The sequence below is a fragment of the Pelophylax lessonae genome, assembly GCF_965119305.1.
Source record: "Pelophylax lessonae genome assembly, chromosome: 4".
Lineage (NCBI taxonomy): Eukaryota > Metazoa > Chordata > Amphibia > Anura > Ranidae > Pelophylax > Pelophylax lessonae.
In genome coordinates this window covers 333,814,505-333,828,646 of record NC_138771.1, presented here as the reverse complement: position 1 = coordinate 333,828,646, position 14,142 = coordinate 333,814,505, and the positions used below count along the sequence as shown (strand labels likewise).

At 42.0% G+C, this 14,142-nt stretch overlaps 1 protein-coding gene across 1 annotated transcript in view; it reads right to left on the bottom strand.

Moving 5' to 3' along the window:
- Nucleotides 1–14,142, bottom strand: part of CREBRF (CREB3 regulatory factor) — a 76,663-nt gene that overhangs the window by 20,887 nt on the left and 41,634 nt on the right. Inside the window, exons 3-6 of the mRNA XM_082254613.1 lie at nt 12,020–12,145; nt 7,377–8,505; nt 4,220–4,414; nt 2,323–2,512 (exon numbers count right to left, since the gene is read on the bottom strand). Of these exons, the coding sequence (XP_082110739.1) occupies nt 2,323–2,512; nt 4,220–4,414; nt 7,377–8,505; nt 12,020–12,145 (1,640 nt within the window). The remainder of the gene's footprint in view (nt 1–2,322; nt 2,513–4,219; nt 4,415–7,376; nt 8,506–12,019; nt 12,146–14,142) is intronic.

The following is a 14,142-nucleotide window of genomic DNA, read 5'->3' as shown; positions in this document are numbered from 1 at the left end:
GGCCGTGTGAGGCGCAGACCCGCGGATGCCAAACCTGCTCTCCCAGCCTAACAACTGCAGCAGGGAAACCAGAGGACATCCCTGCCCTAGTCACCAACCCCCCAAGGGTAGCAGGGAAACTGCTCAACCCCCCCCCCATGTTGTGCACCAGGAAAAACCCAGTCAGCACAGCAACTCCAAACAAGCCCCCCTTAGGAGCATGTGGCAAAAGCCAGCTCATAACCTCACGCGGGGGCAGGGGGGGTGGGGTGGGGCCTACAGACCCTCAGTGACCACTGTTTATTTACCACACCGATTGAATTTACCATTACCACTGAATATCTAGAGGGCTGGGGAGGGGGGGGGGGAACTTAGGGGTCCCACTGTCCCAGGGAGGGGCCCATTTCCACCCAAAATCTTCCAGGGGTAGGAGGGGGGACAGCTGCTAAGTATACCAGGAACAGGTGTGGGCACCGCTTCTGGCAGACCACCACTCCATCGGGATGTGGATGGCTGGCGGCCAGGAGGAACGCTGCGACTTAGGCCGAGGCCAGGTCATATGCGCCCTCGCGAGACATTAAACTCGCAGGCCAGCCCCCATCCAGTGGGGCTACGTCTTGGCCAACCTAGCACGAAGCTGAGGCGTACGCGCGGGCGACCCTCTGGATCTAGATTATCCAGTCAGTCAGTTGATAGTAGATTCTCACAGAAACAAAATAACAAAGATAGGAAAAATCTATTTAAAAAGGAAAAAAAATTACCAGAACCAGAGATCCCAGAAAGCAACTAGGTCCTTACTCCTGACTAGGCATAAAAAAGTGGCTATAGCTGAGTGTGGGTGTATACCCCCTGGGATTGCCCATAGGCGTAGTCAAGCTTTTTCCTGCCTAGAGTCCTACTCCTGTAGGGGGCAGTATAACCCAATGGTTAAGAAGAATTAGGAGCTGTGTCCGTCAATGAACAAAAGAGAAAAACTAAAGACCTATAGCAGAGAGAGGGAGTATACCACCTGGGACTGCCCATAGGCATAGCCAAGTCTTTTTTCTGTCTAGTGTCCTACTCCTGTAGAGGGCGATATAACCCTATGGTTCTGAATAGTGGAGAAGCTGTGTCTGTCAATAAATGAAAGGAGAAAGTTCAATTTGGGTCTCATCTCACCAGAGCACCTTCTTACACGTTTGCTGTGTCCCCCAGATGGCTTCTCGCAAACTGCAAACAGGAGTTCCTATGGCTTTCTTTCAACAATGGCTTTCTTCTTGTCACTCTTCCATGAAGGCTAGATCTGTGGAGTGCAAGACTAATATTTGTCCTGTGGACAGATTTTACCACCTGAGCTGTTGATCTCTGCAGCTCCTCCAGAGTTACCATGGGCCTCTTGGTTACTACTCTGAATAATGCTCTCCTTGCCTAGCCTGTCAGTTTAGGTGGACGGCCATGTCTTGGTAGGTTTGCAGTTGTGCCATACTCTTTCCATTTTCGGATGATGGATTTAACAGTGCCCTGTGAGATGTTCAAAGCTTGGGATATTTTTTTAAAACCTAACCCTGTTTTAAATTTCTTCACAACTTTATCCTTGACCTGTCTGGTGTGTTCCTTGGCATCGTTTGTTCACTGAGGTTCTCTATCAAACCTCTTAGGGCTTCACAGAACAGCTGTATTTCTACTGAGATTAAGTTACACACAGGTGGACTCTAATTACTAATAAGGGGACTTATGAAGGAAATTAGTTCCACTAGATTATAGTTAGGGGTATCAGAGAAAAGGGGGCTGAATACAAATGCACGCCACACTTTTCAGATATTTGTAAAACATTTAAAAAAACATTTATAATTTTCCTTCCACTTCACAATTATGTGCCACTTTGTGTTGGTCAATCACATAAAATCCCAATAAAATACATTTACGTTTTTGGTTGTTAACATGACAAAATGTGGAAAATTTCAAGGGGTGTGAATACCTTTTCAAGGCACTGTAGAGGGGGGAATCTCTTGAACAGGGGTACAAACCGCAATATAAAACTGACAAAAAATTCTAATCCCTCTAAACTCTATCCAAAAACTTAAATAAAAAGCTTTGCCTTTATTTATACTTTAACTGAATAGCTGCAGAATAGGAGTTTGGTTGTTGATAGGTGTCAAGATCTGTGATAACAGTGTCAAAATGTGCTTCGATTGAGTAAACAAACCAAGGACAATTTTGTTAGCCCTTAGAAATCTCCAGAGACCAATGTTATATTCTGCCTGCAAACCACCGAGCAGGTCGTGGAGCTTTTGTTATGTTCTGCAGGTGTACAGTAAATTTTTATTTCGGATAATTCCCATTTATTACTAATAGCGAAATTACCTTGAAGCCAGCTTATTTTTCTCTTTACGAGATCGTGGCCTGGCAGTGACGGGAAGCTCCGATACCGGTGTTAGGTCACTGATTACTTTATTCAGTTTACGTAGTTCACCACCAATCTGCAGAAGTTTTCTTGGATTAGGAGTCAGGTCTTCCACATCTGTCCTGCGAGACTTCTTCACAGTGTACTTGCCTGCACACACAATAATGCACTCATTAGTAATGAATACTATGCTGCTAAATAAAATACCTTAATTCCTCCAGTGGAAATGTACAAAACTCTATAGTCACAATAACAATGCGGCACACACTGTCCCAGGAACAAATCCAGAAATTTCTGCCTGGATTATACTGGAGGCGTCTGCTTGGGAAAATGGAGCAATGTCATTCTTTAGATTTTACTTTAAGGCTTCATGCACACAGGCATTGAAATTTAAGCTCCAAATATGCTGGATTTTTCCTGACAGAACCTGGCAGAAAAAATGGCTTCCATGTCGTGTACGTATGAACATTTATGCATGTATGGCGGTGCGCATAAATGAGTTCCCCTGGCCAGAATAATAATTTTGGCCATTGGAATACATTTACATTCAATTATGTGCATCAATTCTGTTCATAAGCTCCTCTCAATGCAGCTCTGGTGCGTTTTTTTTTTGTTTATGCTTCAAACGCGGCTCCTAAAATCATGATCTAAACAGCTGATGTGCATGGATACATAGGCCTACATATATTCTGTACACCTGTAAAAGCGGTGGTTTTGTATGCCCGTGTGCGTGAGGCCTTAAAGTGGTTCTAAAGGCAGAAGTTTCTTTTTATCGTTTATCTTAATACATTCTATGCATTAAGCTAAAAGACCTTCTGAGTGCAGCAGCCCCCCTAATACCTACCTGAACCCCATCTCAATCCAGCGATGTTGCACAAGAGCCTAAGATGTTCGAGATTCTCCCTCCTAATTGGCTGAGACACAGCAGCGGAAGAGGCGGTGGGGCCGGATCATGGCAATGTGTCTGAATGGGCACACAGAGCAGCGGCTTGGCTTGGGTGCCTTCAAAGCAAGCTGCTTGTTATGGGGGCACTCGGCAGAACGGAGGGGCCAGAGGTGTGGGCGAGGAACCCAAGAAGAGGAAGATCTGGGCTGCTCCATGCAAAACCACTGCACAAAGCAGTAAGTATGTTTACTATTTAAAAAAAAAAAAAAGCGGGACTTGAATATCACTTTAAGATGATAGAAAGAAAAGAGTCCTCTTAGTGCCGGTTCACATTATTGCGGCTGCGGAGATCGCATGTAATTCGGAGTGCACTGCTCCTTCATTACATGCGATCTGATATGCGGATGCAAATTCAGCCATACACTTGGTATGGCTGAATTCGCACTGTATCCGCACCAAACACACACAGGACCCTTTTTTCAGCTGCATCAGGATCGGATTGCATAGTGGTCCACACTTGTGCGATACGATTCTGTGCGAACTGTCAGATCGCACTGCGATATGCGATCAAACTGGGGGTGTCGTTAACATTTAATTGACACCCCCTGCGTATCGATACGCATATGGCAGTGTGAACTGCCAGATGTGCGGATGCGATGCGGGAACAGGCTGCAAATTCGCAGCCTTCCCGCATCGCACAAGTGTGAACCGAGCCTTAAAGCAAAAAATGTTTTATTTTGAAGCAGATGTGAAAATTAAAATAGATTTAACTTTCACAGTAAACAATCAGTGTTAATTATCTAACCTGTACCTGAAATAGCTGGATTTTCACTGGATCCCCCCCTTCAATATCCGACTCTGTACAGTTATTATAAGTAATATAAAACATTAGTATTTTTCACTACTGCCCATTAAATTGGGAAACTGGCAAAGGTAGCAGAAAGGTACAAAGGTAGCAATATTTTAAGTACCGTGATGCAGGCCATTCTTCTGGTACATATTACTGGGAAGCGTGTCTCTGTTCCATTCAGACGGTCTCAGCATCCCTTCCTGTTGAGAAGGCATTAATTGCTCGCTATATTCCCAGAAGTACCTTCGTTTTCCCCTTTTCCTCGAAGACACGGCAGTTATTCCTTTCAAATCTTCAACAGAATCATTTTCATAGCCTAAAATGTTAAGTTCATATTCATAAAAAGAACTTAAAAACAACATGAAGCAGATTAATAAATATTAGGAATTAGAAAATGCAAAAGTATTGTTCGTGAAAATCACTCCAACTGATTTTCTAGTGCAAGCTTAAAAGACACAATAACCACAGGTTACAGTGATCAACATTCTTCATATAACTGGCTGTTTGGAAAGGCCTTTAGACAAATACAGAATGGGTAGGGTTAAAGACCGAAACCCTGTCACCTTTAAAAAAAAAAAAAAAAAAAAAAAAAAAGGTGCTAGCAAACAAAGTCTAGGCACCCAGAAGTGCCTGCATTTACCCAAGTGCAGCTTTCATGAACCTCTGCTATGCACAAATGTTGAATACTTTTGAACAGGCAAAGATCTGAAACTTCCAATTTCCAATAAACATTGTAGTTGAACACCCTCAATAGCCTTTGTTTGGCTAACTGAATATATTTTTAAGGTGCAAGCTTTCATAGATGGTGTAAGCTGGCCACAGATGGTTCCAATTTTGGATAGTTTAGCAGGGACCGGCCAAGAATCGATTAATCTATGGGCAGGCTGATTGTACCCAAGTCAATACATCGATTGCCGTGGGTACAACCAGCATGTCAGATTTTTACTTGCGATTATTGCCCCCGCCCCCCCCTTTATAGATTTGGTTGAGCTATTAAAAAATCCCCAAGGTGTTATTGACCTTTATTCATTTTGACATCACTGGAGTGACAGTGAGTGCACACTTCCCATGGCATTTGGTGTCTTGTTGGTGGATTATTCACCAGAATATAGAAGAATACACCACATGGGGTGTTATTTATCACACTTGTTTATGGACTTTTTAGTTGATTTACATAACACCTTATAATATATGTTATTACGGTTGCATTAGCGCCGTATCCTTTTTTGGTTTCATGTGTATATCATTTTTCCTATAAGAAGGGCAGCTTTATGGTCTATAGTCACTGGAGAGCAGGCGCTTTTATATTTAATTACTTTAGCACCCAGAGGAAAATCACTTGCCTAGCTGAGCAGTGTAACAGAAGTACATTAATTACAAAACTAAATTTAAAATAGGTTATAGAAGAAAAAAAAACATATGTTAATATTCGCAAATACAGTATGGATTTTTTTATTTTCTGTGCCGTCTACAGGAAAGCAGTATTAAAACCAATAAAATGTAATATTGCAGCTTACCAATCATTAGATTAGGTGGCTGTATCCGTTTTTTTTTGTTTTTTTTTAGGCTTTTTCCCTCCGTTTTCCCCTAGTGATCTGCCAGTAACACACCTCCTGTATTAGAGTGCCCCCACTTTAGGATAAAGGAGCACAGGGGCACCAGATTTAAATACACTATCCAATTGAAGCCAACTTCAGCTCACACTTTAAAATCAGTTACAGCAAACCGTTTTTTTTCCCCCCATTTTGGGATACAGGTTTTACATAAATAAAAGTGTTAAATGGACTAGCAGATTTAGATACACTAACAAGCCAAACTCCAGCCCACACTGCAGTTACAGAAAACATTTTTTTTCCTTTTGGGATAAAGGTTTTGCTAAAATAAATAAAAGTTGATCATTGTAAGAATCCTTGTCAGTGGTAAATGGTCTCAATACGGTTAACTGACAGATTTTCATTTTTTATTTTTTAGGACAGCTTGTTTCTGTTGAAAAACAACAGACTTACTGGGTAGATCACCAGGTGAAGAAAAAAAGAAAGAAAACCTTAAAAAGAAAACGAATGCAGCCACAATATCTAAGGATCAGTAAGGTAAGCTGTAACATAATAAAAGGTTTGCTTTTGGGTTTAATACCACTTTCAATTTTACATGGTACAGATGACAACTTGAAACTTAAAGAGGTTGTAAACACATACACACTTTTTTTTTTTTTGACCTGAAAGAGAAACACATAATGAGCTAGTATGCATTGCATACTAGCTCATTATGCAATACTTGCCTTAGTACGAGCCCCCCGCCGTGTAGTCTGCTTACTTCTATGACGGTTGCCCGTCTTCCGGGATCGCGGCATCCGGCCATCTGATTGGCCGGAGCCGCGGGAGCCGATGGTCACGGCACGGGACTCTGAAGAAACGGCACCAGCGGCCGTTCCTTCAGAGAGCATGCGCCAGTGACGTCACTGGCTGCATGAAAGGTAAATATCTCCTAAACGGTGCATGTTTTGGAGATATTTACAGTACCTATAGGTAAGCCTTATCATAGGCTTACCTATAGGTAAAAGTGTCAGAGGAGGGTTTACTTCCTCTTTAAGGTCAGACTTTGTGTAACCCACCATAAAACAAGACAAAACAAGTAGCATGGACAATTATATGAGGTTAGGAATCAATGTAAGGACTTGTACTATATTTTAATCATTTCAATAAGTATAAAGTGGCGCTATCAGAATATGACCAGAGTGGCCAGGAAGAGGCAACCGGACAGCCAAATGAAAAGATAAAGGTAGGTGAGTATTAATAGTGTTTTAAGCACAGCCTTTTAAGTTAATCCAAGAAAGAGCTGTAAGTGTCCCTTCACAATTTATATCAGTCTTTTTTATACACCTTCATCTAAAAGAACATAAATAAAATACTGCAAAATATTACTAGATAGAAGCCCTTCAAAGTTTTCCAGTGCTGAGTAAAATAGCGGCTGCTACTGCTGGTCATCTGGCTGTCATGCCGATACTATCTAACATACATACCGCCAATCCCAGAGGCCTAGTGCAATCATTCAGACAGTGAAACTGGAACTTCTTGTTCGCAAACTCATTCTGAGTGAGTAATTTAGAAACGCACTGAAGCATTTTATCAGTATGGCAGCCAGGAAACAAATGTTTTCAGAAAGGGGGGGGGGGTCTCAAGGGTACAGTGGTAGCTTCTTTATTTCTCTCAGCACAGGTTCACTTTAATTATGCGGGATGTGTGGCGATATTTGCCTGACAGTTGATAGAGAAAACATACCTGGCTCTGAGAAGGTATCACTGATATCATCTTTGTCATCTTCATTGTCCTCTTCTTCTTCCTCCTCCTCTTCCTCCTCCTCCTCCTCCTCTTCTTCTTCTTCCTCCTCCTCCTCCTCTTCCTCTTCATTCTCAGAAAGCTCATGTTCACTACCAAATCCTTCATCGTGCTCTTCTTCATCCAAATCAATTTCCTCATCCTCCTCGTTGTCCTGCTGGCTATCAGTCTTGATGGCTGATTCAGTAAGCCCCTCTGAGATGAAAAGTGAATAGTTGTGCTCCTCTTTCTTTTGTGAGGGATCGGACACAGAAGCTGAAACAGTAACACTAGCTTCCACAACCCCAATTGTGGCCACATTCTGCGGAGGACAGAAAAGCTTTTGAGTCTCTCTGAAAGGCAAAATGGCACAGCTTCTTCGGCCTATGGAGGGCTCTTCAATTGTTTTTTCCTGCTTTTTGGCTACAGCACCACAAAAACAAGTATTTTCCTTGGCTGCATCTATGGCAACCACAGTGCTTGTTGGTCGGCTTGGAAGTGCTGAGCTGATCTTTACCTTAGCCTTTTTTACATAGTCCTTGCACTCTACATGGATATTAATTTTCTCATCACAAGAAATATTAGTCTTTGCTACCATCTGGGTACTTGCTGCTGTCTTGGCAGCTTTTTGGGAGCAGTCAGGGGATGGCACTTCGACGACAGGGGCAGTCTTAGATGAACAAACCGGAGCAGCCACCCTTCCTGGTGCCACCTTCTTTCCTGGAAAAAATGTGGCTTTACCTCCAAAGAAGCTTTCCGTGTAGCAAAGAGAGTCTACAACTGACTGAGAGTCCTCACTGTTTAGCTGAGCAAGAGTGGGGGTTTTACTGATAACCTCTTCATCCTGATAGGGACTTGAAAAGTCATCAAGACCAAGATAATCCACCTCTTTCGTTCCCCATATATCACAACTAGTTAGCTTTGTGTACTTGGTCAGATCCTCACAATATGTGTCCCACTGCTCCCAGTGAGATGTTATGGGTGGACTGTTTCCAAGGATACCAGTAAATGAGTCAAATATTTCAAAGTCTCTGCACTCCTCTAACAACAGAAAATTCTCTGCTGGGCTTTGTTGGTATCCAAGTTCTCTGTCCTGTTCAGAAGAAACAATATATTAAAGTGCATCAATATAACTTTTTTTTTTATACATTTACACTTTAATTCAGAAATGTGCCTAATGACAAATCAGAAATAAAAAGTAAAAGGTTGTACCTTTATTGAATTCCAGGCAAGTTCTTTTTTTTTTTTTTTTTTCATCTGCAGCGTAAAGACTAGTTAAAGGATAATAAAAGGATAAGTTCACCTTTGGGAACAGGTTACATGTTCCACTCATTTTTAGGGTGGAACATGTGTCTGCTGCCTGTAGCGGCAGCAAGCCGGGATCTTCTCCCTGATCTTGCTGTCACAATTCAAAAAAAAAAAAAAACACGCGAGTTCTGGGAATGGGAAACTACAAGTACCGTCACATCCTTTGTAGCTGTCAGCTTGAAGTTCCCAATGAACTACCAGGTTGCTGTTGATCACTCTGGTAGTTCATTGAGGCCTCCTGTCATTGTGTAATTGCCTATTCGTACTAGGTGGGTGCAATGCTTAACAGGATAGTAAAAAAAAAACAAAACTATATTATATATATATATATATATATATATATATATATATATATATATATCTGTTACCTGCAAAAAAGATGTGCATTTAATATTTTGTTTAAAAAGATGAACTTATCCCTTAAGTCTCAGGAAGTGTAAGCTTCACTGTCATTTGTCCATGCCTCCCTCCCCTTGCGCATTCACAGAACAAGAGTGGTCCACCGTATACAAAATGTTCTGTGAATGGACAAAGGGAGAAGAGGGATGGACAAACAGTGCAGTTTCAGTGTATGAGAACCACAACTTTCATGTCTCCGATTCGAAAGTATAGTGAGAGAATTATAATAATAAATATGAAAGAACGAACAGCAGTACTTAAAGTGACATGCATATGTTGAGACTGTAATCGAAAATAGTAGACTTTGTCTTTTATACTGAACAGCAGAAAAACAAAATGACATTCAGCTGTGCCACATTCCTCCTCCATCCCGTCAAAGTGAAAAGTAACTCTTTAAAACCTGGGGTTTGCTAGGTGCTTGGAAGGGGTCAGACTCATCTGTCAAGCATTTCCAAAATGGCAAAAAGAAATCTGGTTGGCTGCACATCCAGTAAAATCACCTTTATTTCAGCAAGCCCATAAAAACAACTCCAAAAACACAAATAGAGGGGAAACAGCATCACCAGCTAATATGATTCACGCTCCCTTAGCGCTGAGTGAGCTATGACTAAGCGCTAAGTGAGCGTGAAATGCATTAGCTGGTGATGCTTTTCCCCTCCATTTGTGTTTTTGGAATTATTTTTATGGACTTGCTGAAAAAAAGGTGATTTTACTGGACCTGTGGCTAACCAGATTTCTTTTTGCCCATTGGAATCTGTGATAGACGGGGCCAGCACTTGGTTAGTGTGTTAGTGGAAACGGAGATGGGAGACTGACCTAGAGAGGTGTTCACAAACATTCAAACAAGTCCTTCTGGCTACAGCATTGAGGAGGTTATTGCAGTGATGCGTTATTAAACATAATTATGAAAGCTTTCCATGCCCTTGTCTCACATTTAAAGCTGATGCAAAAGGCCCTTTTACATGGAGAGGCACACACACCCAAGGGAAACAGGCCTCGGGTTCTATGGATATTTCTGAGCATGGAAAGGCTTCTAATGACCACTTACAGTGTATTTTAGTCATCAGAAGTATCTGGAACACAGAAAAAAAAGGGTCGTTATATATATTTTTTATAGTAGACCAGGGGTGTCAAACCTATTGACCTTCCTGGGCCACATTTGAAGAAGAAAAATTGTCTTGGACTACACATAATATACATATAGCACCATCCTAGTCAGGTGCTAGACAGGCAGTATAGTTTTGGCTATGGCTGCTTATCAGCAGAGCAACAGGTCAAAGTTATGTGCTTTCTGCTTATCATAGAGCAGGATTTACAGTTAGGCCTGTTCCATGTGTCCTGTGTGTGATTCATCTGGGCTGAGGGAGTGTCCCCACTGTGTCCAATAGTGAGGCACGTTGGACAGTGGAGGAAATCCAGCCAGTGACACAGAGGCTTTAATATCTATCCCATGGGTTTGGAACAGAAGAGGCGCATTATGGGATAGGGTATAAAAGCTAAGAGCACATGTGGCAAGGGGTCTTTGGGCGGGAAGCCAGGTCCCAGAAGGAGGGTGACAGCTGTCTCTCCTTCTGTAGGTGTGTATGGTGGTCACAGGCAGTCGGCCTGGTGAACCAGAGTGTGGGGCTGAATCCAGAGGTCCAGGAATGCTGACTGGTGGAGTTGGAGGCAACAGTGACTCTGGAAAAACCGGTGTCCGTGAGTACAGAGGAACTTGCCCGGGGGTCTGCCTAGGAAGGGGACGACTCCAGAGGATTGAGTCAGTGGACGGGTGTCATCACACACAGTGAGAGAGAAATGGGGTGCTGAGTTTAGAACCCTGAAGAGAATTACAAGCAGGAACACCTAAAGTATCTTCACTTCAGTGGCCGAGAGAAGTAGCGACCTTGCCGTATCCTAAAGTCAGTTGTCCTCAATACTGTGAATAGTTATCAGTTGGAGTATCCCACTCATCCCTTCTCCTATCCAAGCTCTAAATAAAAAAATCACAAAACAACATCCCCTGGACTGATCATTGACTGAGCCAAGTACCTAAATCGTTAAGTGTCTGCAAGTTGTTGCTACGGGTACCCCAGGGAGATCCAGAAAGTGTTATATCCAGCAGACCTCCAGGGGGCAGTGCTACATACACTAACAATAAGGATAGCTGATGGGCACAAAAAGTCAAGCAGATCACAAGGTAATGATCACTGATACAGATAATATAGCTGAGTAGTAAAACTTAATTGTTTTAATCAAAAATGTAAGAGAGGGCAACATAAAAAAACTAGAGATATTGGATACTGTTTATGATAAACTAACAGATCAATATCTGGTTGGATGGATGTAGTAACAATTCTTAATGAATTATCAATGTGCTCATCAGATATTTTGGTTCTATGTTTACCCTTCGTGTGCTTCATCCTTGAAAATAGTTGCTCACAAATATAGGCATGATAATGATAATGACATGAATGAGGCGTGATAGTGAAGAGTGGGATGTATATTTTTGGGAAGATAATGCGGCCAAGCAAAAAATTGCAAACTTACAAATGTTGATTTTTTTGGGGGGAAATTTTTTGTAAAAATGCATTTACACTTAGCGAGCACATGCGCCTGAAGAAAATATTTTATAAAAGTCTAGTAAAGGGAGACTGCCAAATTGTTATTCATCTGCAAACAATATTTTTAGGAAAGTTTAGGATTTTTTGTTGAGCTGCATTCATGGCCCGTGGGTTGGACACCCCTGCTGTAGACAAAATGGGTGGGGAACAGCTACCCTGGGTTCCACCTAGTTTCACTGGCAAATATACATGGCTCTATGAATGATTTAACCCTGGTAAAAAAACATACAAAATCATGAGTGCAAAGTCTACAAAGATTTAAAGAAGTCTCAAGTTCTCTCTACTGTGATGACTTACCATTTCATACATGAAGTCTGGATCTGAGCTGCTTGCTAGGAGGTCTGTGCTCATTAATGTCTGCTCAGCAAAGGCTGGGCTGCAAAAAGTATCCCCAAATGGAGGCTCCATTCCGCTGACATTTGGCTGTGTAAAAAGTCAGAAAGTAAAATTAGACAACATAAACTAGCGGTGTCATGTATCATAATGCATAAAGTTTATATGAAATAAATTGCTTAAGCCTCGTACACACGCAACGATTATCGGCCGAACGATTGGTCGACTTTTGTCCAGTGCTGTCGTGTTGGTTGAAATGTGCTCTAGACTGCACACTAATTTTCTCAGCCAACAAAAAACAACTTCAGAAGTGATGTCATGTGCTGGTTTACTTTCCGTGTTTTTTCTTCTCTGAGCATGCCCAGTCTTGCTCATCAGATTTTTGTCTGCCGAAATCTGTACTGACTGACGGAAAATCGGCCGTTCTGTTGACGGCCAACAAAAATTTTATAGCCTGCACACCAGATTTTGTTCGGCCGAAAAGTCGGAGTCGGTTGTCGAAAGCATCATACTAACAAGCCGAAAATCGGCCGATCGGACGTTGGCCGAAAATTCACGGCCAACTATCGATGTGTGTGTACGAGGCATTAGTTGTTTGTTTTAAACATCAACATTATTGAACACCTTGCTGTGCTAATCTTACACATAAACCAACCTATAATTGTTGGTGCACAGTGCACCTCCTCTTTACATTGTTCTCCAAGTTTGTGCAGGAAAGCCCTTTATAAAAAGGTATTTCAACCAGTTTCAGCACAGTCTGCTATAGTTTTATGAATTTTAAATAAGTCACCAAGTTACTTGTTTTATTTAGCAAAGTACATAAGTTACATTATTTCTCAACTAAATGGACTCAAACAAGGCTGTTTATGACCATGTTAAAAGGGGGGAGTATTGGACATCACACCCCTTCAAGCGAGAACAGAGAAGGGTTCTCAAACTATACCTACCTCACAAGCAACAGTAGAACCTTTAACCTATTACTGTTCACAGTGATCGGGCAGCCAAGAAAGGGTCTACTGGTCTGGAAATAAACAACTCACGGTTTATTGGAGATGCACATTTACTATTCAGTGTATGTTAGGTGATCTCCACATTACTGTCTTTGAAGCGGTTTCATGCAGTTCTAGTTTATCAGCATGGTAGTACCACATTGTCTTGTCGCCAATTGGTCAGCAGAGAGGGATGGAAAATTAAACAATTTCCAATCAATTTCTCTGAGTTCAGTGACGGACACAGCTCTCCATTATTCAGAACCACAGGGTTATACTGCCCCTTACAGGACACTAGGCAGAAAAAAAACTTGGCTACGCAGATGGGCAGTCCTAGGTGGTATACATCCCCTTCTCTGCTATAGGCCTTCAGTTTAGTAACAAGCAGTGTCAGAAGTATTAAAACTCCATAGAGGGTTGGGTGCTGTGTCTGTCAATGAACTCAGAGAAATGGATTTTATGGCAAGTACAAAAAAATGTTTTTTTTGACTTACCGTAAAATCCATTTCTCTGATGTTCATTGACGGTCACAGCTATTGGTATTCATAACCATTGCGTTTTACTTCCCCCTATAGGAGTAGGACACTCCTTACAGGAGTATGGGCAGTCTCAGGGGTTATACTCCCTCTCTTTGCTATAGCCACTCAGCTTTGTAACAAGCAGTGTCAGGAGAATAATAACTCTGCAGAGATGTTGGTGCTGTGTCCTGTCAATGAACATCAGAGAAATGTATTTTGCGGTAAGTCAAAAATCCCATTTTCTCTTTCGTTCATTGACGGACACAGCTCCTGGTATTCATAACCATTAGGACGTCTCAAAGCAGTGTTAAACATGAAGGGTGAGAACAACCAAAAAATTCCCAAGGCTAAATATTAGCCAGCCAGGCAACAGGGGCTCATCCAAACAACCGGAGCCCATCTTAAAAAAAAAAACAATACACCCTCAAAGAGGATCAGGTCCTCTTAAACAGCAGCCTGCAAAACCTTGTGGCTAAGGGAAGCATCCGCAGATGCCAACACATCCACTTTATAAAACTTTGTAAAAGTATGCACCGACAACCAGGTAGCCGCCCTGCACACCTGCGTCACTGACACCTGA